Source organism: Pieris napi, chromosome 23 (assembly GCF_905475465.1).
Source record: "Pieris napi chromosome 23, ilPieNapi1.2, whole genome shotgun sequence".
Lineage (NCBI taxonomy): Eukaryota > Metazoa > Arthropoda > Insecta > Lepidoptera > Pieridae > Pieris > Pieris napi.
The window spans coordinates 4,286,738-4,313,126 of record NC_062256.1 but is presented as its reverse complement, the minus strand read 5'-3'; the positions used below and the strand labels follow the sequence as shown (position 1 = coordinate 4,313,126).

Genomic DNA, 26,389 nt, shown 5'->3' with positions numbered 1-26,389 from the left:
GATACAGTTCAAAACAAACAATTTTATTAACATTTGATTTCTACACAACAATACATTATATATTCTTAAGAACTATTAAGTTTTTGGTGATAAACAGTCTCATTTATAAATAGATATCAATCCATAGTACGAATAATCTATAAAATCACGGTATAGGTATATAAGGTATAAGTAACAATGGATTATTTAACGAATTTATAGTAAAACACATGCTAAGTACAATTATAACAAGAAAGAAAATTGACGAAACTTATCAGGTTTTCATCTGGTACCATACAATTATACCGACTGACCCGACTATTTTTTCATCCAATACGTTGTTTGGACATATTTTTCATTGAATAGGACACATAACGAATCTTTGTACAAAGTGTGGAAGCAGGATAGATCAATTTACCTACTATCTACTTTATAAGAACTCAGTCTATGTAAATTAATTATTTATTAGGTACTTGATCGTGAGATTATTATTTTGACTTAGAATGACTTGGATTAGTTTTCAAAGGGCTTCTGGTAAAGTAAGGTTTCATATAAGAGACTAGCGAACTGATTCTCGTATGGGAGCGTTCAAGTATTACGTAACGAAATTGGGGGGGGGGGGGGTCCTTTTGTAAAACATTACGATGCGGGGCGGGTATTGAATTACGCGTTATTTTTATATTATTTTCGACTTTCCAGTACTTTAAACCACATAATGACAACTTTTAGGTACAAAGACTAGGTGGTCACGAAACATTTTACTATACTTGGATACAGAAAAACGTTACGGCGCGTTACATGGGAGGGGGGGGGGGGGCAATAATTTCCCAAAATTGCGTGACGTTATACTTGAACGCTCCCTATGCCAAAACTCTGAATTATGACATACGGGCGTATCAATTTGCGCTAAATGTCAACTCTGAAATTTATTCTTCTTCAGCATATTCCTCCTCCGGTTGCGTCTCTTCTTGTTCGTCGAATTCGTCGTCAACTCCTACCTCCTAAACAAGAAGTTAGGTAGGTAAAGTAAACATGTACGTCAAGAATCGTTTGATGCACAGAAATATCTTTAACATTAAAGAGGATTATTTTCACTTTTACTTTTTTTCAGTACTGAAGTCAGAAACCTAAAGATACACTTAAAAACACACTAGGAAAACAAAACATTAATATTGGTGCCGTATACATTCCTTTACTTGACCGTGGGCCGTGTGGTTCCAGTGCACAGGCGCTAATGAATGATTTAGATTTGCGCCTAGTAGATTAGTACCGGTGACCCAGAGCTGGTGGTTTCCTCGCTCAACGAATAAGTATCGCAATACAGTGAGGAAATGCTGCCAGCTTTAAAGGTACACCGCCACAGGGAACAATTTTTTTAAATTTGTTTAAATTTTAAAAAGTTTATCAATTTTTTATTATTATTAGATATTATTATTATTTATGTTAAAGAATATGGTAAATACTATACAATACCACACATTCGACAAACTAAAAAAAAAAAAAATATTGGTTGTTTGTAAAGTAGGTTTACGATCGAGATGTTTACGTGATAACGTCTTATTGGTGATATATATGTTTTTGGGAAGTAAGGAATTAATGAAGATAACAATTTTTTCAAATTTTAAATTACATCTATCGTTTTATTCACACTTTTGATGATAAATTTCGGGTGTAAAATGACAAGTTTACTTATTCGACTATGATATACATTTTTCTTCATACATTCACGGAATGACTGGCAGCGCTCGAGATGAGACGGGAGATCGGTCCGTCTCTCTCTCGTTATACCTGCGATCGCGCTCGTGAGGTTTTGGTGTGACACAAATTTCTGAACATGTCACCCGACTAAAACGATTTTAAAGACGTTATCGCGTCAAAATAATAATAGAAGCATTCATTTTTTTTTACTGCTTACAAAAAAATGGATTCAAAAGTGTTTAATAATCACAATTTTAAATTTATTTTTTATAATTAGTAACAATTTCAGGCATAGGACTTAGCTAAAGCCTGCTTTGTTACAAGTTAATAATTAATACTTTTACGCAGTGGTGGAACAATAGAGTGGCAGGGCTGGCAAAATGCCACGGGCCCCCGACCCAAGAGGGCCCCTGCCCAAGAGATATTATGTTCAATGGATGAATGTGAAGTCTCCAAAAGGCATTGGGCTAGCGTGGGGACTACAGACCATTCCTCAGAGGAGGCCTGTGGCCATTAGTGGGACAAATACAACGTGACGATTTTACATGGTATAGTTACGCCACTGCTTTAACGTTTAGAAAATTTTCGTTAATCCAAAACGTTTTTAGTAGTTTTAAAATTTTAAAACATTGATATCAGCCATTGAGCTTGAGACAAAGTCACTTTTCAACACGAAAAAGGTTACGTGACCAAACGTGAGCTGCCCTGCGATTCTGTAACTCACTTCACGAACTCACACAGCGGTTTTCGCATCGGAAAAGGTGGGAGCTTGTAATCATAAAATTACTGCTTCACGACCGATTTGAGAGCGACCGCCGATGCGAAAACCGCTGTGTGAGTTCGTGAAGTGAGTTACAGAATCGCAGGGCTGATGTCATTCCCCATTTTAACATAAATTCGTGTAGCACTAGTGGGTCACGTCTTTCGTAAAGTGACTTTGTCTCTCCACCCCACACATGTCTTTAAAATTTAAGAACTGCGATTGGCAAGGAAACGTTATCCAAATCAAGTTATTGTAATATGATTATTTTTGCAAATACCCACCTCATATTGCTGGTATTCAGATATGAGGTCGTTCATATTACTTTCGGCTTCTGTGAACTCCATTTCATCCATTCCCTCTCCCGTGTACCAATGGAGGAACGCCTGTTAGACAAATTTTATGACCACGTTACAAGCATCGTATGACTTACAAAACAAGTGTTGGCCAAGGGCGACTCGGTGGCTTTCAATGTACGCACGAATGACGTGTGTCAGGCAAAGAAGAGTGATCATGTGACTTGTGAAGACAAAACAATCAAGATTTCTTTAACACAATACAGTTTTAACTATCTAAATTTCATAGTAAATTGTATCTAAGAGAGCAAACAGCAGCGCCTTAACTATATTTCAATAGCAAAATTATAAAATGACACATTACTGATTGGCATTGGCACTCCTGTCAAACTTTAATGGCGTCTAATAACAAATCTTACCTTACGTCTGAACATAACAGTGAATTGTTCAGAGATTCGTTTAAATATCTCCTGTATGGCGGTGGTGTTACCAACAAACGTGGCCGCCATTTTGAGTCCCCGAGGTGGTACGTCACAGACGGCTACTTTTACGTTATTAGGAATCCATTCGACGAAATAACTGCAAATATTATTAATACTACATGTACGACGCATTTACCTACCCTGACAGTATTTAACTTTTTTACAATCTCAATAGAGTTAATTTATTGTACGCGAGTAATACAATTCTTTCATATTTTTGTAATTAAAAGCATTTCCCTTCAGGGAATAATAAGCTAGTTGACCAGAGTTCTTGGATTCAATTGCTGGCTAAACAATGATTGGTCGCGTTGCAAGTACCAGACGACGAAGAAATTGTTGATAAAACGCACGCAAGTTTTAAAAAAATCTGTTAATTTTAGATTAATAGCATAATTATAACTGAACTTAATATTTTCGATATTGAAATTCCAAGATGTCTTTGATTCCAAGATAAAAAAAACGTTGAATGGCTGGCTAAAATATTTTAACTCTAAAAATATCAGAGGAAAAGATACTCACCCCGAGTTCTTATCCTGAATAGACAGCATCTGTTCATCCACTTCCTTCATGGACATCCGTCCTCGGAAGATGGCAGCCACCGTCAAGTACCTACCGTGACGAGGATCACATGCTGCCATCATGTTCACGGGACTAAACATCTATTTTGGGTCAAACATCAGTTTATCATTGCCTGTCATGGGCTGAACGGCTGGGCAGTTTCATTTTTGGTAATAAAATTAGCGTAAGTGACATATCGGGAGGTCAAGACACTGACTGGCGATTAATCCAGAGACAAGAGCCCGGCTCTTAAATTTGAAGAAGAAGTGACTCAGCGATAAAGTTGAAATCATTATGGAAATAGGTCCAGTTTTTGAGTATTGATAGGTTTTCTTATAGAACAATAGTTAGGGAACAACATGCAGATGCAGACTATCATTGCCGCAATGGTGAATGTGCATTGCCGGCATTTTTGTAATCTGTACGCATTTTTCTTAAAGACTCTTGCTAACTTACTATGGAGTTAAGTTTTATTAGGTACCTACCTGTTGCGTGTGGAAATGTTATTCGACGATAAAGGAAGTTATGAAAGACAAGAATATAAGTATTTAAATAAATTATTCATGCATACTCATTGTTCTAATGGACAACTATAACTTAATTAACTTACAAGATGCCCACACACAATGGACATGGAAAAACATGGTCGGAATAATAAAGATAGATCGAACCAGGATCTTAGTAAGGGTTATTGGAACGACTATTTAGAAGTTGTAATGGAAGTGGACTTGGCATGATATAGGAGGTAGTATAGAGGTCCAGTAATGTAACAGAACATGTCCACAGAACGGAAATCGTGGTAGAGGACGACCATAGCGATGGGATGACATAAGTATTTATAAGCATGATAGGTGATTTATGGCGGCACGTCGCACAGTGGAACGAAACGGGCCGGTAGTGGACTTAGCATTTGAAAAAAAAAAAGTTTACTTTTTTAATTTTTTATCATTGTGTTGGATTTTTCTATTGATTATAAGAAACTATTACTATGACGAATTTTCAGATAACTTAGTATTTTCAGAGTTATTCATTTTCAAAGTTAATTTTGTATGGAACAAAACAAAAAACAGTGAAAATCTCGGATTTCTCAAATTTTCTCATGGAATTGACTTTACATGAGCATAACACGTATATTTGTCCCATTTTTACGCTTACTCTCGAGTCTCGATTTTACCCGATTTGGTCAGAATTTCAACATTTGTTCTCGATTCCTCACCTCCCTAAGTGGTATCCCCCTTTAGGCCTTAAAGCCTAACAAAATAAGTAAAACAAATTTAAAAAATACAAACTAGCTGTTTTAATTTAATCAGTGTCCAGGATATCAACATTAGCTATTTCAAAATTTTCCTGATCGTCATCATCAAAGGCCTCTGCCCGTTCATGATCAAACTTTGTGATTCTTTTGACAAGGTTTAATGTTTTCTGCCAAATTTGTGCATTTCGTTGAAATGAGTGGATCAGAGCTGGTCAATAATCTGTTTAAAATATCTTCTTTTGTAGCTTTTCTGCTGCATTTTCTAGAATGGTGTTGGCGGTACCTACGAACGTCTTTATTTCTAGCTTCCGCAGCTTCAGATAGCTGTCCAATTGGTAGTAGACTAAAACTTTCAATTATAGCTGCACCATGCAATAGAACTTTATGAACACTTGAAGTCATATAATACCAACTATATAAGTCTAAATACAGTTGCATGGTGGCTTGAGCATATTCATGAAATTTGACTACATCAATGTGGTAGCCCGATGAAATTGCCTCTAAAATGATTGCAAACCGCCTTATTAAGTTCTCGCTAACACCTGTTATCTCAGCAGTAATAGTTAGAGCTACTTCACAAAAAGGTTTTCTAGGACTTTGTTCAGTGGATACACCGATAGAAACTTTTGCTGGGGACACAAACTGAGTTGATGTACTTGGTTCTGCACGATCATCATTATTGCTTATTAAACCATTCATAAAGTCTGGCCTTATGACGTTTGTTTGTAACCATTCGCTATTTTTAGTTCTGAAAATATCGCTTTTACAATGAGCATTTTGCCATCTTCTATTAAAATTAAAACAAAATTTTGCACAAAACGATTTTAAAGACTTTTCGTGTTCATCACTTAAATTGACTAAGAGTTTGGACTTTATCTCACTATAATATAATATATCATTATTTTTAATACTACCACTGACTTTTAAAATAACGAAGATATCAAGGTTTGTCACTAAATCTTTAAACATTTTCACAAACGTTATGATAACAAATAATAATAAATAATAATATGTATGGGGTGGTCCGTCTATTATGGTGGGTAATAGAACACTAAAGTGTAAAACACTACATTTTATTATGGATTGCTAAATTAAAAAGTCATGACTTCATACAAATTTGAAATTGCTATATCTCCGAAACTACTAGTTAATTAAAAAAAAACTCAAAGAATAAAAACGTTTTAAATATATGTCTAGATACCAAAAATTTTATCTCTTAAGACCAAACTTTGAAATCCCAGCCCACTGTGCGTCGCGCGCAGTGATTGAGAAGAGTGAGGAAGGCCTTTGCTACTTGGCAAGAGGATTTGGTGTTAGATATAACATCATTAGATTAAAAGCTAATATATTATATACTTTATTATCGGATTATTATTATTATTACCTGTTGCGTAAGCTCGGGTACGGTAAGAGCGCGATACCCCTGGCTGTTACGAGCTGTCAATGGAGCGAAGCCTAGAAGATTTGTATATATTACTAGCTGATCCGGCAAACGTCGTTTTGCCGTATATATTATTTTTAGGAAACATTTTTTTAGATCAATAAAAAATAGGGGTTGATGGTAGAGGGGTGACAATTAAGGGTTGTATGTATTTTTGAATGTTGTATCATAAAAAAGTAAAAACAAAAAGTTTGGTTTAAAAATAAATTTAAAAATTTAGGGCTGTGACCACCCTTAACATTTAGGGGGATGAAAAATAGATGTTGTCCGATTCTCAGACATACCCAATATTCACACAAAATTTCATGAGAATCTGTCAAGCCGTTTCGGAGGAGTTTAACTACAAACACCGCGACACGAAATTTTATATATTAGAATAGTGACTTCATCTGGATCCTGGATTATTTGTCTTAATAACTAAGGTTTGGCTAAGGATATTCCGTGTCGAGACTTAGCACGACTCTTACGTGCTACAATGTTGATAGTTCTTCAATTATTTAAAAGTTGGCTATGCGATGTATTGTCTATTACCATATTTTTACTAATAGTTTCACGAAAACTGTAATCGTATTCGAATAGTCTTAAGACCCTGATCATAATTTTTTTTATGGCTCTGGCACGATTTGTGCATTAGCCAGCGTCAAGTATAGGATTTTTTATAATTCGTGCTTGTCTTTTTTAGAAATTCGAAGGTGTCCTCCATGTACGCAGTACGGTTTAGGCACTCGCCCGGTACCGCACAACCCTCCCAAAGGCCGAAAACAAATTTAAATTAAATTAAAACTTGCCCTCGAACCGGGAATCAAACCCGGTACCCCTCACCTACCTGCCACTTAATAGGACCGCTAGGCTATGAGGCCCCTAAATAAAATTGTTTAACACATTAACAAAGTTTTTTCATACTCACCAGGCATAAAGAAATGCAGTCTAGGAAACGGCACCATATTGACAGCAAGCTTCCGCAAATCAGCATTTAGCTGTCCGGGGAATCGGAGGCAGGTGGTCACTCCAGACATAGTAAGCTAAAAATAAAAACATATATCGCGAGGGGGCCGATGGCTGGCCATGCGTCATACTCGTGAACGGGTGCTACTTGTGGTGACTGGTCGTACTTGAATTCGTGTATGCGGTGATGTTAATTATTTCGACTATGTGTTTGCGTGTTGTTCCCACGAGAATGTAAGTGCGTGCTCCTATTTCACCATGCCTCCTGCTGATAGGGGACAAGTCTTTGGTTTTATTTATGTCATTATTATTAATTACTTAAAATGTCATGTGGAACATGGTGTAATGGTTGCAGCTCCTTACAAACGTTGTGTAAAAAAAACAAAACATGGCGATTAAAAAGAGTGGCGGAGAGTTTATTGCCAGTTCTTCTCTTCCGTTCTACGCCCTTGATTTGAGAACTGGCAGTAAATGTAAAATTAGAAGCATTAATATTTATTTCTTTAATGACGAATCACAAGTGTACATTGTGTTACCTACGTGAATAAATGATTTTTGAATTTGAATTTGAATTTGCAACCTCGGGATCTCGCGGTGCTAAACAATATTGGGAGTTTCAGGGTATCGGCACTACCCAGGCCACTACTATTTACTGTCTAAGGTTCGATAACGTATTATATTAGACAGATAGACCTCAAAAATATATCTATAATAAAAAGAGATTATGTCAACAAGTACCAACACTGGCCTAGTGGCTTCAGCGAACGACTCTCATGCCTGAGGTAGTAGGTTCGATCCCCAGCTGTGCACCAATGGACTTTCTTTCTATGGCGCATTTAACATTCGCTCGAACGATGAAGGAAAACATCGTGACGGAACCGGCTTGCCTTAGACAAAAAAAGTCGATGGCGTGTGTCAGTCAGTATAATATTGACAAATGATCATGAAATAGATACAGAAATCTGTGGCCTGACTGATTTATTTTCTTATTTTATTAAATAAAACATTGAATTATTAATTCTTATTATTAAAAAAAAAAAAGAATATTGGATTTGCGTTCCCTAATTGCCATTCTTTATTATATAATCTGATAAAAGCCATGAGACTGATTGCAGATGGATTAAATTAAGAATAAAAAAAAAAATGTGTCAACAAGTGTTCCAGTGAGAAATAATATTGGGAAAGAACATTCTACCCTCCACTCCACAAGAGGGACAAAGAAAAAACTTTATATCATCGTCTACTTACGGAAACCAAATGGTTAAGATCACCATACGTCGGCGAAGACAGCCTTAGAGTTCTAAAGCATATATCATATAAAGCCTCGTTGTCAATACAAAACGTCTCGTCTGTATTTTCTACTAATTGATGTACGGATAACGTAGCGTTATATGGCTCCACTACTGTGTCTGATACCTGGAAAACGCATACTATGTTAAAATATAGATCTATTATTAATTTTATAAAAAACTATCACATAAAGTCATTAAATTTTTTGACTTTTATACGACTAAATAAGATCAAAATATTATTATGTTTCAATTACCTTTGGTGATGGCATTACGCTGAACGTGTTAACGATCCTGTCAGGATACTCCTCCCGCAGTTTGCTAAGTAATAGAGTTCCAAGTCCAGACCCAGTACCGCCCCCAAGGGAATGGGTAAGCTGGAAACCTTTCAATTAAACAAACTGTGAAACGCATTGCGTATAGGTATCAAGAAACAAACAACAATTAAATTACTGTGTAAACTCCATGTTACGTCTCTCGATTTAATGCCCTAAAGCGTCGAAATCACTCGGCGTTGGTTGGTTTAGCGTGTCTACCATACAATGATACACTCTACATAGCATACACCCATCCTCAATAACGACAATTCAATAATAAAAAGTACTTTTAAAGTTGCCGAAATAAGTTAAAACTTCGGAGCTGTGTACGTTTTTTTGTCGCTTTATTGTCCTAGCCCGTAATAAACTCGACTGTCGGCATCATACGCACCGAACCTTCTAAGAAATTCATTATTTTGTTTACAAATTGGTATTGCTTGCACGTGCTTTATCAAGAAGATGCCTCAATATCGCAAAATATGAATAAAAAATGTAAAAAAATACAACATATTTGCTGTTGCAGCAAAAGCGTTAGCGTAGCATTCAATTAAGAATTGTTTTTTATGTAATTACTAACGCTAGTCTGAAATAAACTTTTTATTGTTCTAATACAGATTTTACTTCTTTCCATTTAACGACAACTCTTTGTAACGTCAAAATATCACAAATCTGACTATCAATTCGATTCATTACCATCGTGGCTTGATATCCAAATTAAAAAAAAAACATTTTAGCTTAAGCGCGCAAGATTCGGCAACAAGACAGCGATAAGTCTCACTTCCGTACGTCAAAAATGTAATGGATTTTGACATACGGGAGTAAAGTGCTAAGTTTCTGCTCGTTGCTCGTTTCTGAATCTCATCCATAGATTTTTTTACTAGTGCGGCCGCAATTGCACGTTACACCTAGTTAGGTAACCTTTGACTATGCGAAAACTGGTTTTATAAAGTCTAGAATACTGTTTTCCTATGACTTCTATGAACTTACCCTGTAGACAGTCGCAGCCCTCAGCCTCCTTCCTGACGACGTCCATCACTGATTCCACCAGTTCAGCACCCTCTGTGTAATGCCCCTTGGCCCAGTTGTTGCCTGTATCATGATTAGAAAAACTCAATGGTAGTTCTATGTTGTTTGTGGTGCTGAGTCGAGACTTAGCGCTACACAGTATGTCAAATCCATACGTATTTTACTGAACGACGACGCGCATTTAAATACAATTTATAATAATACTAGCAGACCGGCCAAGCGTTGCTGTGGCTAAGGTTTTTGTTATTGTAAAGTAGTAAGCTGTTCAAGGGAAACGGTAGGAGAACACCAGTCATAGAGACAGCCATGCTTTTTTGGTGGTTATGCCATCATCACAGCGCCATCTGTTTGAATTGTTACTATCACATAATAAACAAATAGTTTGCAATAAAATAATATTGGGGATATAAATTAAGATGTAAGCTATCCTATCTTTTAAGATGAAACTGCACACGGTGTGCAAATTTGATTGAAATCGGTTCTGTTTTATTCGTACCTCATACCAATAATTAAAAAAAATATATATACATATGTGACCTTTTTGACGAAACCAATTGAACAAAATGTAACATTTTTGTTAAAGAAATAACTTGATTGCGCTACTTGTAAAAAAAACTTTTTTCCAGAGTTTAATCTACATAAAATCTACTCTATTGCAACCTACACGATATTAATCCCGTGAAAAGTCTTGAGTTCTTCTTCTGTTACTTTATTATATGTTCGTATCGTGTATGAGCAAAATGCTCAGTTAATAGCACAGTGTCAATGGTGGCAGTTCCTTACAATTTCTTTGTAATCCAAAAGCTTGGCGATTAAAAAGATTTGCGGAGTTTCTTGTCAGTTCCATGTCTCTATCTCTACGCATTTGATTTGGGAACTGGTAAATGTTTAAGTATTTAGACCTTCTGTTCTTGTATAAATTGATGTACAGAATTACCAATATGAAAATATAAATTTTGATATGATTTGTTAAAGACATTGTAACGAAGACGATTCTCGATTATTCTACAACTGAGACGTTATCAGCAAGCTGAAAAGTGATTTACGACCGTTTCAAGAAAGGCACAATATACCAGAAAATTTGCATAAAGATCCCATCGTTTTCAGAAGGCTGAATTTTTTTTCAAATGAAGTACCTACATGGTACAGTTTTGACGAAACCCGTTTTCAGTGATAGTGTTCTCTATCCGATTTCCCTAGCTCGTATCTCTCGTATCCATGCACAAAACCTTCCCTAGTACACATAAAAGTAACTACAACCTTACCACAATCAAAGCAGTTTTCAGCTAGTTTAAAAAAAAAACAGTGGCGCTACAACCTTTTTAGGTTTGGACCTCAGATTTCTGTATCGGTTTCATGATCGTTTGTTATCCAATAGGCAAGTAGGTGATCAGCCTCCTGTGCCTGACACGCCTTCAACGTTTTCGGTCTAAGGCAAGCCGGTTTCCTCACGATGTTTTCCTTCACCGTTCGAGCGAATGTTAAATGCGCACATAGAAAGAAAGTTCATTGGTGCAGGGCCAGGGATCGAACCTATGACCTCAGGGAATAGTCGCATGCTGAAGCCACTAGACCAACACTGCTCAGCTATTTTAAAGGAAGTCTTTTTATTTGATTAATAATTTACTCTTACCTGCTCCACTTTGTCCAAACACGAAGTTGTCTGGTCTGAACAGTGCCCCATAGCCGGATGACCTTATAGCGTCCATGGTTCCAGGTTCCAGGTCTACCAATACTGCTCGAGGGACGTAGCGACTGCCTGAATATAGAATAAAATCTTTCCTTCTAAAATTTCTTTTTCCAAGGATCCGGTAGACCAATTTTCTGAGTGAAATGAAAGAACGGTGGCAAATCGCATGGTATATGGACACTTATAAAAGTCCAGAGAGTGTTATCGACTATTTAAGAGCGCTTATCCCAATTCAGCCAAGTCAAAATCGACGCGAGACGAGCTACACAACAACAAAATGCGTCTGTGTGCGTAAGCGCTATCTCGAACGTGGAATAGTAGGATAAAATAATATTGATACTTTGATATACACGGTCACGTGTGTGTGCCCCCATGAAACTTTTTAATTTTTATCAAACTAGTATTGGGTAAATGATACATCATAAATTACATTTTTAGATTTTATTATTTACAAACAGTCACTGCAGCATGGTTTGTGGTCATCTCTTTTGGAAAATTATTATTGCATAGTGTGACATTAAATTTCTTGTTACACATTGTACATTTGAAGTGGATTGTCGATTGATGGCTAAGCCATTAAGTATTTCTTTGACAATTTCAACATTACTTATTGAACAACCGAGTCCAGGATTATGGTTAGCTACGATTTTGATTTGATCAAAGAAATACATGAAATCAACAATCCTTCTTCCTATAATTTGATATGGAGGAATGATATGTTTTTGTGGCTCCACTTCCTGAAATCAGTAATCAAGATTAATAATTGAATTACGCATGGCAGATAGCGTGACTACGTGATATAGTGACCAACGTTATATACCAATTCAAACTCTTCAATATTTGCCGTTTCTTCTAAATGTATATTTTGTTTTTTCTCATCTATTTTTTCCAGATCCGATATGAGTGCATCAAATAATTCCTATTAAAAAAAATAAAGAACTGGATTAACATTTTATTTTAAATAATAATAAAATAGTAGGAAAACTTGGAGATACCTCCAAGTTACATTGCGTACAACTTACTTGGTCACCTTACCCAAACATCACAAATCCATAATTAGGTATCTGATTTAATATAAATGACTACACGACATTCAGCCATCTGGTTTAATATTGCGCTCAATTACTTGGCTGGTTATTAGACAATGATTTAATTGGAAACCGGGGTTTAGTAAAAGCCTCTAATTTACTGATTAATTTACCCAGATGACTGCTAAATATATACTGATTTAAATTTAAGTATGAATAGCTAATTATACTAGCTGATAGTAAATACTTACATTGTCACGATTATTATTTTTTGAATCAACACAGGAGTCGTTATTGTCAGGAGATTCATGAGTACGTTGGTTTTTTTCCTCGTTAATCTTTCTCCTGGAAAACGTTTTATTATTATAACATTATTAAAATAAGTATTTAAACAAACATTTGTTTGTTTAAATACTTATTTTTTGACGTTACTTTTATAAATATTGGAAATTAATTGACATATTTTTATTTTATTTTTAAATATAATACTATTGTATATGTAATGAATATTTACATCACAGATATAGATTTACATAGAAAACGCAAATGCATGTACTTCGCGTGTCCGAACCCCGACCAAGCGTCAAGGTCGATCGCCGCTAACTTCAGTCCACGCGCGTCATAAGAAAAGACTAACGGTATAATGTAAGCTGGTAGCAAAGCTAGTAACTAGTGGCATCGGCGGCATCGGTGTCTTTGAATCGGTTTGGATTTCCCGTCACTAAATTTCGGCTGTGACGTCACAATAGGTATTAAAAAGTCGGCACGCTTGGTTTCAATACAAATCGTGATACTTGCGTTATCTATGTACATCTATATCTGTGATTTACATGCTATTATTTTAGCTAAACATGCGAACTCTGTTGATATTGTAACACCAATTTTATACTATGTTTAAAACTAATAAATTATTCTTATTCATCAACCAAGATATTAATATATTATATTGTCTTTGGTTGTCAGTACGCCGTAATTGTTTACTAAACAGTAACGATGAACAGATTTTACTTACATACCAAATTACCTGTAAATGACAGAAAAATATCGCGAAATTAATTTACCTTTTTGATTGCCTGGCGTTCGCTGCAGACTTCGCATTTCTACTGCAACTATATTTTTTGCGTTTGTTACCCATGCCTGTAATAATATTATTTTTTAGCAAAATTGCGATATGACAACTCGAAAGAAACATTAACTAGAAATTTTACTTACTAAAGTATCAAATCCAATGACGCACTATACTCCTTTTGAACCTCGGTCGTACGTAAGGTCAATCAACTTTTAGACGCGCGGGAAATGAGCGATACGTCCACCCTCTGGGATGACCCGGCGCGTACTAAATCACATTCGCCCGTGCGCGTAATTATATAGGCCATTTTCAATAATAGTTTGTAATAACTATCGTCGTATAATAATTATGTAAATTTACTTTTATTATTTATTCATCCTCAGTTAATCGATACAAAATAGTTTTAACGAATAAAATCGGCCTTTTCTCATAAAAAGCTGTTTCCAAAATCGTATAATAAGTCATTTATAAAAATGGGTGCGTAATTATTAAAATATATAATTTTTAATATTTTCCGCTGTGGTTCACCAATAGACTATATATTCTGTCCTACGAAAATATTTAAAAAAATGTATTTACATAGCTTAATGGTAATTTCATATCTCAAAGTGAGCTCTGACGAGCGCTTTTGAAATTTTGCTTTTAAGAAATGACAAATTAAACAAAGATGTACTATTAAATACCAAAATTTTCCTTTGCAGTACACTTCTATAAGACTTTATGTTTACATAATTGTACATTTCTTTATTTAATAAGCTTCGATTATGTGAAAAGTAGCATGTCAAAAGTCACTAAAATATCGAAATCTCGCCTTCTCACGGCTGCACCCTCTTAAGAATTGGTCGGATTCGAATTCCGACGGTAGTAATAATAGTGTGACACATTATGTCAGTTTCTTTGATTTATTTCCTTATGAGACTTTCCCTTATATTTATAATAGAGTCATAAGCGCTTAAAGTAAGATTCAGAAACGACTTAGCGTTAAGTCCGATTTCCGTACGTCATAATAGATTTTGACACACGCGAGCTATAGTTCACGATAAGACACGATTTTGATTCTCACCGTTAGTTTTGGCTTTGAATCTTACCATGAATCTTCTTGGTAAGGTAACTTGGCTTGAAATCAATTCATTTTAGCAAGCTTACTTAGCAAAGGTAGGTACATATCATGAATAAGGTTTATATAGGTAGGCGTTTGTTTGTACTCTGGTTGAGTTCACAAAAGTGGCAAGTTTTAGTTAATAAGATACACTTAGTTATAAGAGGTTTTATTTAATTATTTCTTTTTTATGTAGAAGTTTTCCAGATGTAGGTATAATTTAGTCGTACTTATACCTATGTTTTAGGTGAACCTTATTGCAAATATTATATTTTATATAATATTACATACCTAATAACCACAGAAATATTTTTACCATACGGGCGTAACATTACGACACACTGTAAAATATTTGAATATATAAATAAAAAAAAACAAAACAAATACCCAGAGAAGTCTTACCATTATCCGCTTCATTGTAATACACCTGGATCCTCTCCAGCTGCAGGTCGCTGTCTCCATGATATCTCCCCGTGGGGTCAATGCCATGCTCATCAGATATTATTTCCCAGAACTAAATATCATACAATTATTACTAGATAATTACTAATTACACATGCGTAAGCGCATCTGGATACAAACATTATTCTTTATTTAACTCTATGTTTTAGGATTTAAAACCTACGTTTTAAAATCTATGTAACATTACATTATTTTATCGTTATTGTTACAGATATTTACTAATACGTGTTATATGACATGAATTTTAAATTTGTTCATCTATTAAATATTTTAGTATTCAGAGCGTAACGGTTAAAAATAGATTTCATATTTTAGTAACAGCTGAATGGATAACATTTATGGACGACCTCCTTACGTTATTATATGAAAAATACCTTTGAACCTATTTGGTTGCCGCACTGTCCAGCTTGTAAATGCACAATTTCCCTCATTTTCGTAAATTGCAAAACAATGAAGTGCAAATGATTCGAGTGTAAAAGCTATTTTGAGCTCTCACACGTGGTATCGACTTTACTATCATTATTATGAATTTATAATGAATCGCCGCGCATGACTAATGAGTAAGATTTCTTTACAGCAATGAGATTTTTAAACTATTAAAAAAAACCTTATTTAAATGAAATCAAGTAAAAAAGTAGGTAATTTTTTTACGAGGGATATTAAGGTGTTATTATAAATATATTGCTTATAGTAAATTACACTAAAGGATTTTAATGAATATGCTCATTTATAGCCGCAACCGCAAGAGCTTAGATTTTTATACACAAGTTAAACATTTATTTGTTATTATGTATACAGTCTGTGCATGTTGTACCAACAAATCTATATTCTGTGGCATCATAGATAAAAAGACAATTATAATTTACAAATGTCAAACACGATTATGCCAATTGTCAAAAGCTATCAATTTTCCGTGAAAAAATTATCTTGATTTTAATGTAAATTCATTAAAAATCTTATTATTTCTACAAATTAATTTAAAAATAACTAGTTCAGTTTATTTATGTTATTAAAGTGAGTGTTTAAATGGAAATAACTTAACGTGTGGTGTTCTTGTAATAACAAAATGCCTCAGGGCAAATACCTTTTATCTTTAATCCGCTTTATTTTGTTAAGCATCGCGATTCAATAATATGACGTGTAAAAGAGCAATTTAAGGACATTGTCTTGGAAACATACAAGTAAGTAATTATAGTTAACCAATTATATTCAATGCTACAGTTTGTTATGAAAAGTAGGTTGATAATATAAAAATACGCGACTGCAAACTTTGAATTAAAATCCAACTCGTCAATTTTGCCATATACGCTCCATTATATTTTTATTGCTGATAATAAACACTTGCATTTGTTTAGACTTCTTGATGTATCCACGTCTCATTAAAAAGATTAATGTTTATGACATTTATTCAATTCAGATAAGATTAAAATATAAACTTGTTATTAAACCAGTCTCAATTAATTAAGTAATATATTTTTTAACATATGCATCAAAATAATGCAGTAGTGTAATTTTGGTAATTCTGTTATTTTTGTACCATGTTTCTTTATACAACAATTTCTATGTTTCTTCATTTGAAACTGGAACTAACAATTGTATATTTAAAAGTCATAATTAACTAATTTAAATACCAGCTGAAAGAGAAATCTACAATATTTATTTGTAAATCTTTGTTATCTACTTAATTTATATTGTTTAATTATAAAATATTCTACACAATATAATAATTAATTTACCTAATTTTCCTTATGTTTTTTTTTTTTTAATTTAATTAATGAAAAATCATGTGGAATAAATTGGTATTAAATTTCATTTCATTAAAAATGTACTCATGCTTGTTTAAAGTATATTTTGGTAGTTAGAATGAATTAAAATTTGTATAAAATCGGTAAAGTGCAGCATATATTGCATGCAAGATATTGACCCGCTGTTATACTAATATTTAGCATAATATCCTTCCCTCTTTTATATTATATTTCAATCAATCAAAATAAACAGTTTATAATACATATTATTTTGAATAAATCAAATTTGTGGCTAGTTAATTTATTTACATTAAATATTTTTGTTTTGTTGGTTTTAGTTAACAGCTCCTATTGAAAGGTATTTGATATTATTAAACATGCAGTCTCAATAATAGTTAATTCTATAATTCAAATTACTTTCCCCATCACGTCGCTGTAGTAACTTTCGTTTACGCACTTATCCAGGTATTAATTACCAAAAGGTTAACTAAAGTGGCACAAATGACTCATGAAAAATATGCAGTATACAGTCAAAATCTATTAAAACGACATCGAAGAGACTACTCATATTTGGTCGTAAATACCCATAGTCGTAACCGCAGATTACGTTGTTATTAAGTATCTAATACCCCGACGGGACCTTTGATTTTCGTCAATATAACCGGTATATTGTTCTAAACTATGCAGTCGTTAACGGTTTTGACTGTATTCTATATTGTGCTTATATCCAAAGATGTCACCTATTTATGCATCAAAACTTATGTACAGCTTTGCTACCACACAAAATATACTGTAACTGTTCGATAATATTTTCAGAATAAAATGGCGGAGCAAATGCCAATCTATCCGCCTGGGGTTTCCTATGACCAGAAGTACGCAGAGCATTACGAAGAAGCCCTCAAAATGGAAGAACAAAAATATATACAAGATCCAAAGAGTTACAACCCGAAACCCTTTGAAGCACTGCCAGAACCATCTCAGGTTGAACCAAAACTTGAGCCTGAACCAGGTAAACCTATTCGCTTTATTAGCGTCAATAGTTCACAACTTACAGACGAGCAGAGGGCTATGTATGAATCCGTGCTATCCACTTGGAAACCAGTAATGTTCCCGAAACAAGTCAAACGGTACATCTGTGAAAAGTGCAACAAAGAATTTAAAAATTACCAAAATCTATACCTCCATACGACTCGTGTACATTCGACCGAAGAGTCAGCTGTTCTGTGCAACATATGCGACAAGTCGTTTAAGAATAAGCATTATCTATACATGCATAGAATGAATAAACATTATTCGGAGTCTGAGAAGTGTTTCTGCCAGTTTTGTTTGCAAGAATTCCGGACACGGCGAGCTTTGCACATGCACGTCAAGAGATTCCACCCAAATACCCTACCCGAGTTGAAATGCCCTGAGTGTGGAAAAGAATTCCGTGTACCCTACAAACTGCGATACCATATTGATGCCTGTCACAGGCCTGATAACGAAAAGTACAAATGCCACATCTGTCAAAAATTATATAAAAGTCACTTAAATTTAAATCGGCACTTGCACTTCCAACATTCTCAAGTGCCTCGGCATCCATGCGTCTTCTGCGACATGACGTTTAAATCTAGACATCATATGAAACGTCACATTCTTAATATACATCCTCCTTTGGAATCCAAAGTGCAATGTCCAGAATGTTTGAAAGAATTTAAGAATGACCAATATTTAAAGGAACACATGCAAGTACACTCGTCTTTAGATTCGAAGGTCAAGTGTGATTTGTGCGATAAATTCTTTCATTCTGCAATTCGTTTGAAGAAACATAAGAAAATTGTGCACCCGGATAAGCCGAAGCTTCGCTGTGAGAAGTGTGATAAGGAGTTTGCCCATGCGCATTACTTAAGACGGCACCATAACTCTGTGCATATGGATGTCGACGAAAGTCAGTATGAACACGAATGTGACCAGTGCGGAAAGAAATTTAAAATAAAGAGATACCTAAATAATCACCTGCAAAGACATGAACAGCAGCATTTGAAAAGGATTTCTCAAATGGTCAAAACGGTCATGGACGACGGAACGGAGAAGAAAGCGACAAAGAGAGGCAGACCTAAAAGGACGAGAAAAGAGATAGAGTTTGTGAAATGCGAGCCGGTAAGCTCGGAAGAAGAGACTGGGAGTGAGGATTCGGAATCGGAATAGTTTTAGTTTAAGGAAAAAGAATGTAAGTGGGTGACTTTCAAAAGTTGTAGACATTTGAAGGTATTCCGGAAAATTTTATGAAAGCAACGCTTAGAGCAACAAAAACTTTTCTAAAATGCATTCTTTTTCCCATATTACTTATTTACCACTTATTTTAGAAAAGAGAATCTAATTAGATTTTTTCTACAATTGTGTATTTAAAAACATTCTCTTGCAATGATGTTATACTAGAAGGTAGATTTCATAACTTCATAATTATTCAACCTGAATAAATATTAAATTTCAATGTCAAGTAACACCTCCGAGTTCAGCTCTTTCACTATGGTACAGAAAATAATTTCTTTTTAAATATTGTAATTTATTAGTGTTATCTTTAGTAAAGAAATTTCGATTTTATTATGGGGCAGTAAGGAGAAAATACTAAATGGTGAACAATATAAACATGCAAGACGCTGTCGTGATTTTAAAATCACCTCAATATATTACATTTATTACTGGGAAATGCTAAAAAAGATTTAAATAAAAGAGACAGCTCTATGTCATCACTCTCCGAGTCTATGGTTTTTGCACATTGTACAAAAAAAAATATTTTAAAATAAAAGAATTAATGATTTTCTATCAAACCCTTGCGCCCCTATTTACCTATATATAGGCTGTTAATAAATATTTCATAGAATTTAATTATGAATTAGATATTTATAAATTAAGTTGCCATTATGTTTAATGTTGATATGTATATTTTATTTTTTTGTAAAATTTATTACTAAATTAAGGAACGTGGTTTTTATTGAAAGCCGATTTATGTATACGTTGGGTGAAAAGTATAAATAATTGGCTTTAAGTTGGATGTGTAACAAAAACTCTATACATTCCCATTATGTGAGTATTAAAACTATTATTCAGATGTTAAATTTATAAGTTGGTATTACAACGAAAGATGTCGTTATGCGAAACGGACCCAAAGACTAGAAGCTAGGGCGTGCCGGTCTGTACGTGGTGTTCTGTCAGATAGTCTATGGCAGGTTAACATTTTTGGCGCGTATTTTTGTTTATTCCTGATACGTCTAAACAACATGTTTGGGCCGTACAAACTTGAGCTAGAAACTTTTAATGGTTTTATTATATTATAGTTTTGAGTCAAAATTGTTTATTTATTTATTTACTAGGTAAACAAATGGGGTTTTTGTTACACAAAGAGTTTTTAAAGTGATTTCGCATATAATTGCTGTATGTAGATTAAAATTTTCATTGTTACGATTTTTAATTCAGTGTAAATATTTTAAGCCCCTATCCCAAAACTAGTGTCAATAGTCTTAAGCACTGTCAAACACCAAATTGGCAGAACTTAAAACTAATTTTGACATTGATGCACATTCTGTTACACTTTTTGGGAGTTACCAAGAGCCAATAATAATTATATTTCTTATTGTCGAATCAAATACACTTTTAATATAATTTTTCTTACGTTGCTGCTAACTTTGAATGGTTTAATAAAATTGCACTGTACTATATTTTTATGAGAGAGTCTATGGTGCTCTATTCTATTCACTAAGCTAACACTAATTGTTTATGGTATCTCCCTTGTATTTCAAGTGCACACGTAGCTTAATATGTTGATCCCTATCTGAAGTTTTATAAAAAACAATGTAATGTAAGGTCAACTGCACATTGTATACATAATATCGGTATCGGCGCATCATTTAGCAAGATTTGGCGTGGTTAAAGAAAAAAAATGACCTTCGTATGTTGTTATATGTATGTGAATCTTACCCTATGTCTCGACCCAATATTCACTTAAATCCAGTTTGATTGTAAAGTACCGCTGTTCTTGATATATATTAAATTAGATTATCAATCTATTGAAATATGGTATATATCGTCTGTATTCGTTTTCTAAGCTCGAAAAAAGCATACAAAGTGCAGTCGGCCTAAACATTTTACTTAGGGTGCTTTTGCAATGGCAGTCTAAAACAAACAATAAATTTTACATAGGAATTACGACTTTAAATTAATGGGTTAAGGTTAAATTTTTCAATAACTTCTTTCACTGAGAATCGCTAGTTAGATGTAAGCTGGCTTGAAATTGCATAGACAGCCCTAACACAATTTCCATAGCCATAGAGTGACTTGATTTTTATGTCTAGAAATGAAATAATTAAGAACCTGAATCACAGCTGAAATAAGTTTTTGTTACCATGGTTACTGTTTTATAATAGAATGACAGCTATGGAACAAATACGATATCTTAAACCCGCCTTTTAAGGGTTATGTCTATGGTAAGAATTTTATAGAGGCATCGGTTCGTAACTTAGCGAAATTTTGTGTAGATAATCAAACTACTATCGTGTAGTCGAAATAGACCTAACGAATACTTTTACGTATCCAACGATACGCTATGTTACGTGCCGAAACCAAACTACCTTTTAAAATTATACATTTGAAATGTTTTCTTAGGTAAGAGTTTCGTCGCTAGATGGCGTTGTTCATTATTGGTTGGTGTAAATATATTCTCGTTTAAAGTGTTTTTGAAAATTTTGTAAAATCTATTTCATTAATAGAAATTTATGAAGGCACATAATTCAATAGATTGTAGTTTTAATACAATAATTGATAACAGAGATTTTTATTGTCAATTTAAAAAATATTCACGATGTATGCATAATGTCTTGTGCAATATAACACTATTTTTTAAATATTATGCATTATGTTTGTTTATTTTTTTACTAAACCAATTGGAATATGGAATTAATCCCTTAGGTTTATTCTTGGGTCTAAAATATAGATTTACTTTCATTTAATTTAGCAATACTGTGTCAGTTTTATTTGTTACATGAAGAGCAGATGAGCAGACGCATTTTAAGAGATTTTGAAAACTGAAAGTGATTTATATTTAAAAATCGTCCAAAGTTTGCGAAATATGACTCTCGTATATCAAATATTTCAGACATTAGAGAGTCATCCTTAGCGAGACTGTTAATCTTACATGTTTGAGAATTGATGGTGATCCCGTTTTGGAATACGAGCCTAAACGGAACGGAGCCGTCAGTTCACGAATTTGCATAGCGGGAGCGTTCAAGTATAACGTAACGTAATTTTTGGAGATTATCGACCCCCCCTCCCATGTAACTCGCCGTAACGTTTTCCGTACCCAAGTACAGTACTGTTCCCAAGTCTAGTAAAACGTTTCGTGACCACCTAGTGACTCTTTAGTTACTGTTATGTGGTGTAAGTAGAAAATAATATTAACAATAACGCGTAATTCAATTCCCGCCCCGCATCGTAACGTTTTACAAAAGGAATCCCCCCCCCCCCTCCCAAAATTCGTTATGTAATACTTGAACGCTCCGTAAGGCAAAATTTTTTAAAGGCTAAAGTCTGTCTGTCGCTGTTGTGTTGTGTAACTATTTAGTTAAGGTTTTAAATTTTGTAAATAAAGAGTTATTATTGTGCAATTATATGGTTAAATGAATTTGTAGTTTTATTTACCTTTAAAAACGGAACGTCCTAGAGACAAATTCAGCTGAATGTTGTATGCAAAAATAGTAATGTAGCTTGTTGCTTTAGAACCTTGTAGTGTGATTCTACGTACACTCAGGTTGAAACGTCACTTATTGAGTATTGCGGGACAAAATGTTTCATATAATGTATATCGCCTTACTTTGAGAAATAAGACCATAAGGAGATTATTATGATTAAAAGTAAATAATTTTACTGTCCTGGGGTCTAGACTAACATATTTGTAAATAGTAATCCATTGTTGCCAATCCATATTGTATTGAATAAGCAATGTAAGCTAATTGTCTAATCTAAAATAAAGGTCGATAACGCCGAAGCATTTTGGCCTTAAGCACTATTTCTACCGGTAACATTGCTTAAAAGCCATGTCATTCTTTAATTTGGAAATATCGTTACCATTCAAAACGATTCAAACTCTAAACCTCGTTATAAAAGGCATGAAATGGCTTCAGAAATGTAGGCAATTGCATAAAGCTGATATCGATGGCTTGAAGATATTTGATACTTTACTCTATGATATAAATCATTATAAGAGGTATTTAATTATTTATTAGTAATCTTACAGCTAACATGTACATATTTTAAACAAAACGAGTTAAGACAATATACAGATTACAGAGCCAAAACAGATTACATACATATTTAATATATGAATTACAGAAAACATAAGTTTGTAACTACTAATTTAACATGAAATAAACGACAATAAACACTTAATATTTCAAAGAAAAAAATAGTTTGTTATTGCTAAACAAAGCCTTCCCGCCTCTTCAAATATCATGGGTTGATATTTCTACTTAGTCTGTGGTAGATTAGTTTATAGAGAATAGAGGAGAAAATCACAAATCCAGATATTTGTTGATAAAGTTGACATGTCCCGTTCGACTATGCATTGTTGTCATTCAGATGCTTTATTTTTATTTGTAATTTTGTATATAAAATATTATACCAACACATAATGTGTACATGAATTCAATTTAAGTAATTGATTAATATTATTGTCCAAACAATGGATAACTTAGATGTAATAAAAGAAGAGTTTGTTCATGTTAATGTTAAAATTGAACCATGTGAGGAAAACGATTCAGAATTTGATGGTGTTGTTAATGACAATATTCCACAAGATTCATGCGACTACGAACCTCCTGAAATAAAGGTTAAGGTAGAGATCGTACAACAAAACTCTGAGGACCAGCATGAAAGTAATCACTTATTACTTGAAGCTGATAGAAAACCAGATTTGCAGGAGCACTTTCAAGATAGTAACATAGCTGGAGACATAAAGTATAATAAAAGAATTCCGTGCCCGAAATGTGATCGTACTTTAAAAAACCGGGGAAATCTCAAACAGCATCTGCGAACTGTGCACTTAGAAACTTCCGAAAATATAAAATGTCCAGATTGTGATAGAGTTTTTAAGTCAAGGGAATATTTGTGGAATCACCAACATTCTGTACATTACAGTATTGAAGAAATGCCCTGTCCAGAGTGTAACAAGACTTTTACTAATAAAAGACGCTTAGACAATCATTTCTACTACACTCATAAAGATAAAACTCTAGTAACGTGTCCAACTTGTGGTAAAAACTTTCAAGGACAGAGAAAACTGAAACTGCACATGAAACATGTACACACCTTTAATGAAAATATATTATGCACTCACTGTCAAAAAAGATTTAAAAGTGAGTTACTGCTTAAAAGACATATGGCATATCATCATTCTGATGGTCAGGAATATAAATGTGCCTTCTGTGACAAAATGTTTGACTCAAATATTAAGTACAAAAAACATTTCGAACAAGTTCACCCTGAGCAGCGTATACAATGCCGCATCTGTTCCAAACTTTTAAAATCAGTACAGATTGCAAAAAAACACTTAAGAATTGTTCATCAATTGAAGGATGGAATCCTTGAAGAGAATTTAGTAAAAGTAGCGAATGATACTATAACAAATTTCATTAATGGTGTTGATAAGGCAGTGGAAGTTACTTGTGACTTATGTTTCAAAGTATTTTCCAATCAAAGTGTATTTTATCGACACATAAGATCAACGCACCCATCAAAGGAACAAGAGGTCGCCTGTGATGTTTGTAATAAAGTGTTTAAATCACCTCATCATCTAAGAGTTCACAAGGCAGCTGTACATTCCATAAACCAATTTACATGTAGTCTTTGCAATCAAAACTTTTCTTCGAAGAAGTATTTAACAAGACATGAGAAGAGGCACAATAAGATTGAACAACAATTTGAATGTGATATTTGTAATAAATTTTATAAATGCCGAGAATATTTAAAGAGGCATTTAAGACGTGTGCATGACAATAATATTTTAGGTATTTAAGTAACTATTAAATGCACATATATCTATGTTTGCACTGTAAGCTGGCTGTTAATAGTATGAATATTTGTATTGATTAAAATGTTAGCTGTTATAAGTGAAGCCAGATTGAGAAAAGTATCATAAGAAGATTTTAGAAGTCATATAATATGATCAATATGTTCACAGATTAATAATTGTGTTATTATTGCAAAAAATTCAACTGTGTTTAATAAGATTTTAATGCTATTTTTAGACTGCAATATGTTATTTGACATATTTAGTCCTTAGCCTAGAGTTTTAGATCATTGGATGCACCAAAAACCAGAAATATCCTATAACAGCACTCGGTAACTTTATAAGCTTCTGTTGTAGTGATCTAGTAAATGAAATTGTTAATCATGAAATTTTTTTATGTAAATTATGAACTTTATAAATTAAATGTAAATATAAGATACAATGAATTAAAAAATCAGTTAAGTAAAGCTTTTATGCACTAAAAAGGATTAAGAGATTTTACAGTATTTAGAATTAGATAAGGAGACACTTTATTTAATTGTATATGTTATGAAATAAAGAGTAAATAGTTTCAAATCTTTTATTTTGTCAAAAGTAATCTAAAATACTTAATAGCCTCTTATACACCACTTTCTGGATCTTATTAAAAAAAACTGGTTAGATTTGACCATCTGAGTTTGTTAGTAGAATTTAGTAGGAAAGGTAAGAATACCAACTATTATCACACCCATAGGGGTACATAGGAAGGGGGTCCGGGTTAACTGTGCCTGGTTAAATTAATTTTGGGTGTTTATACCAAACTTATTATTTGTATAGCATGAGTACCTATGACACTAAAGAAAATTATTGAACTAATATAATTAGTGTCTGTTTCACAATGTATGGATAAAGTATCAAATAGCTATGCAACACATAAATTATTTGGAAGATAAATTGTGCTATTTGACTTTCATCGGACTCATAACTTATGTGATGGACTTTATGTGACGAATAGCGATATCTGACAGTCGTGAAACGCAACAATAGTGTTTATCCTACCAATAAGTAATAAATAGCTAATTTGGAACTTATCTAGAACTTATCCGTACATGGTGAAACAGACCCTTAATGTTACAAAAATCTAATTATAGAATATTCAGATGGAGTAAAAAAAACCACCTGTACACTATTTATACTAACTCACACAGCGTTACAGAAAAAAACAAGTTAAAT

General features: G+C 33.7%; 3 protein-coding genes and 1 long non-coding RNA gene across 6 annotated transcripts; 2 read left to right on the top strand and 2 right to left on the bottom strand.

The window, feature by feature from the left end:
• Positions 1-7: 7 nt before the first annotated feature.
• On the bottom strand, positions 8-15,929 carry LOC125061298 (tubulin beta chain-like). The gene is made up of 12 exons (XM_047666659.1): positions 15,769-15,929; positions 15,335-15,446; positions 11,680-11,805; positions 10,008-10,109; positions 8,961-9,088; positions 8,663-8,830; positions 7,377-7,491; positions 6,413-6,483; positions 3,735-3,874; positions 3,153-3,312; positions 2,722-2,823; positions 8-980 (listed from the first exon to the last, which is right to left on the bottom strand). Exons 1-12 carry the CDS (start codon positions 15,823-15,825, stop codon positions 906-908), a joined length of 1,356 nt encoding a protein of 451 aa, XP_047522615.1. The 5' UTR covers positions 15,826-15,929; the 3' UTR covers positions 8-905.
• LOC125061299 lies at positions 12,163-14,247 on the bottom strand. 3 transcript variants are annotated; one of them, XR_007119025.1, is made up of 4 exons: positions 13,977-14,247; positions 13,826-13,901; positions 12,557-13,109; positions 12,163-12,473 (listed from the first exon to the last, which is right to left on the bottom strand). It is a non-coding gene; the product is annotated as an uncharacterized LOC125061299 (long non-coding RNA). The 3 variants fall into 3 exon arrangements; XR_007119024.1 differs by having other exon boundaries at positions 12,163-12,655; positions 13,016-13,109; XR_007119023.1 differs by having other exon boundaries at positions 12,163-13,109.
• A 349-nt stretch (positions 15,930-16,278) lies between the features above and the next one.
• On the top strand, positions 16,279-22,024 carry LOC125061334 (zinc finger protein 58-like). The gene is made up of 2 exons (XM_047666722.1): positions 16,279-16,575; positions 17,956-22,024. The coding sequence occupies exon 2, from the start codon at positions 17,962-17,964 to the stop codon at positions 19,324-19,326; it is 1,365 nt and encodes a 454-aa protein (XP_047522678.1). The 5' UTR covers positions 16,279-16,575; positions 17,956-17,961; the 3' UTR covers positions 19,327-22,024.
• Positions 22,025-23,692: 1,668 nt separating this feature from the next.
• On the top strand, positions 23,693-25,748 carry LOC125061562 (PR domain zinc finger protein 5-like). Its single transcript, XM_047667036.1, has one exon. It carries the CDS (start codon positions 23,852-23,854, stop codon positions 25,181-25,183), a length of 1,332 nt encoding a protein of 443 aa, XP_047522992.1. The 5' UTR covers positions 23,693-23,851; the 3' UTR covers positions 25,184-25,748.
• The last annotated feature ends 641 nt before the right edge of the window (positions 25,749-26,389 follow it).

What these genes read in the sequence shown, in the direction of transcription:
- LOC125061334 (XM_047666722.1), top strand. Translation starts at nt 17,962, where the DNA reads ATGGCGGAGCAAATGCCAATCTATCCGCCTGGGGTTTCCTATGACCAG.
- LOC125061562 (XM_047667036.1), top strand. Translation starts at nt 23,852, where the DNA reads ATGGATAACTTAGATGTAATAAAAGAAGAGTTTGTTCATGTTAATGTT.
- LOC125061298 (XM_047666659.1), bottom strand. Translation starts at nt 15,825, where the DNA reads ATGAGGGAAATTGTGCATTTACAAGCTGGACAGTGCGGCAACCAAATA. An exon ending in GCGTAATGCCATCACCAAAG is followed by an intron (nt 8,831 to 8,960) that starts GTAATTGAAACA and finishes TGCGTTTTCCAG; the next exon opens with GTATCAGACACAGTAGTGGA. An exon ending in CTGTTATGTTCAGACGTAAG is followed by an intron (nt 2,824 to 3,152) that starts GTAAGATTTGTT and finishes TTTGTCTAACAG; the next exon opens with GCGTTCCTCCATTGGTACAC.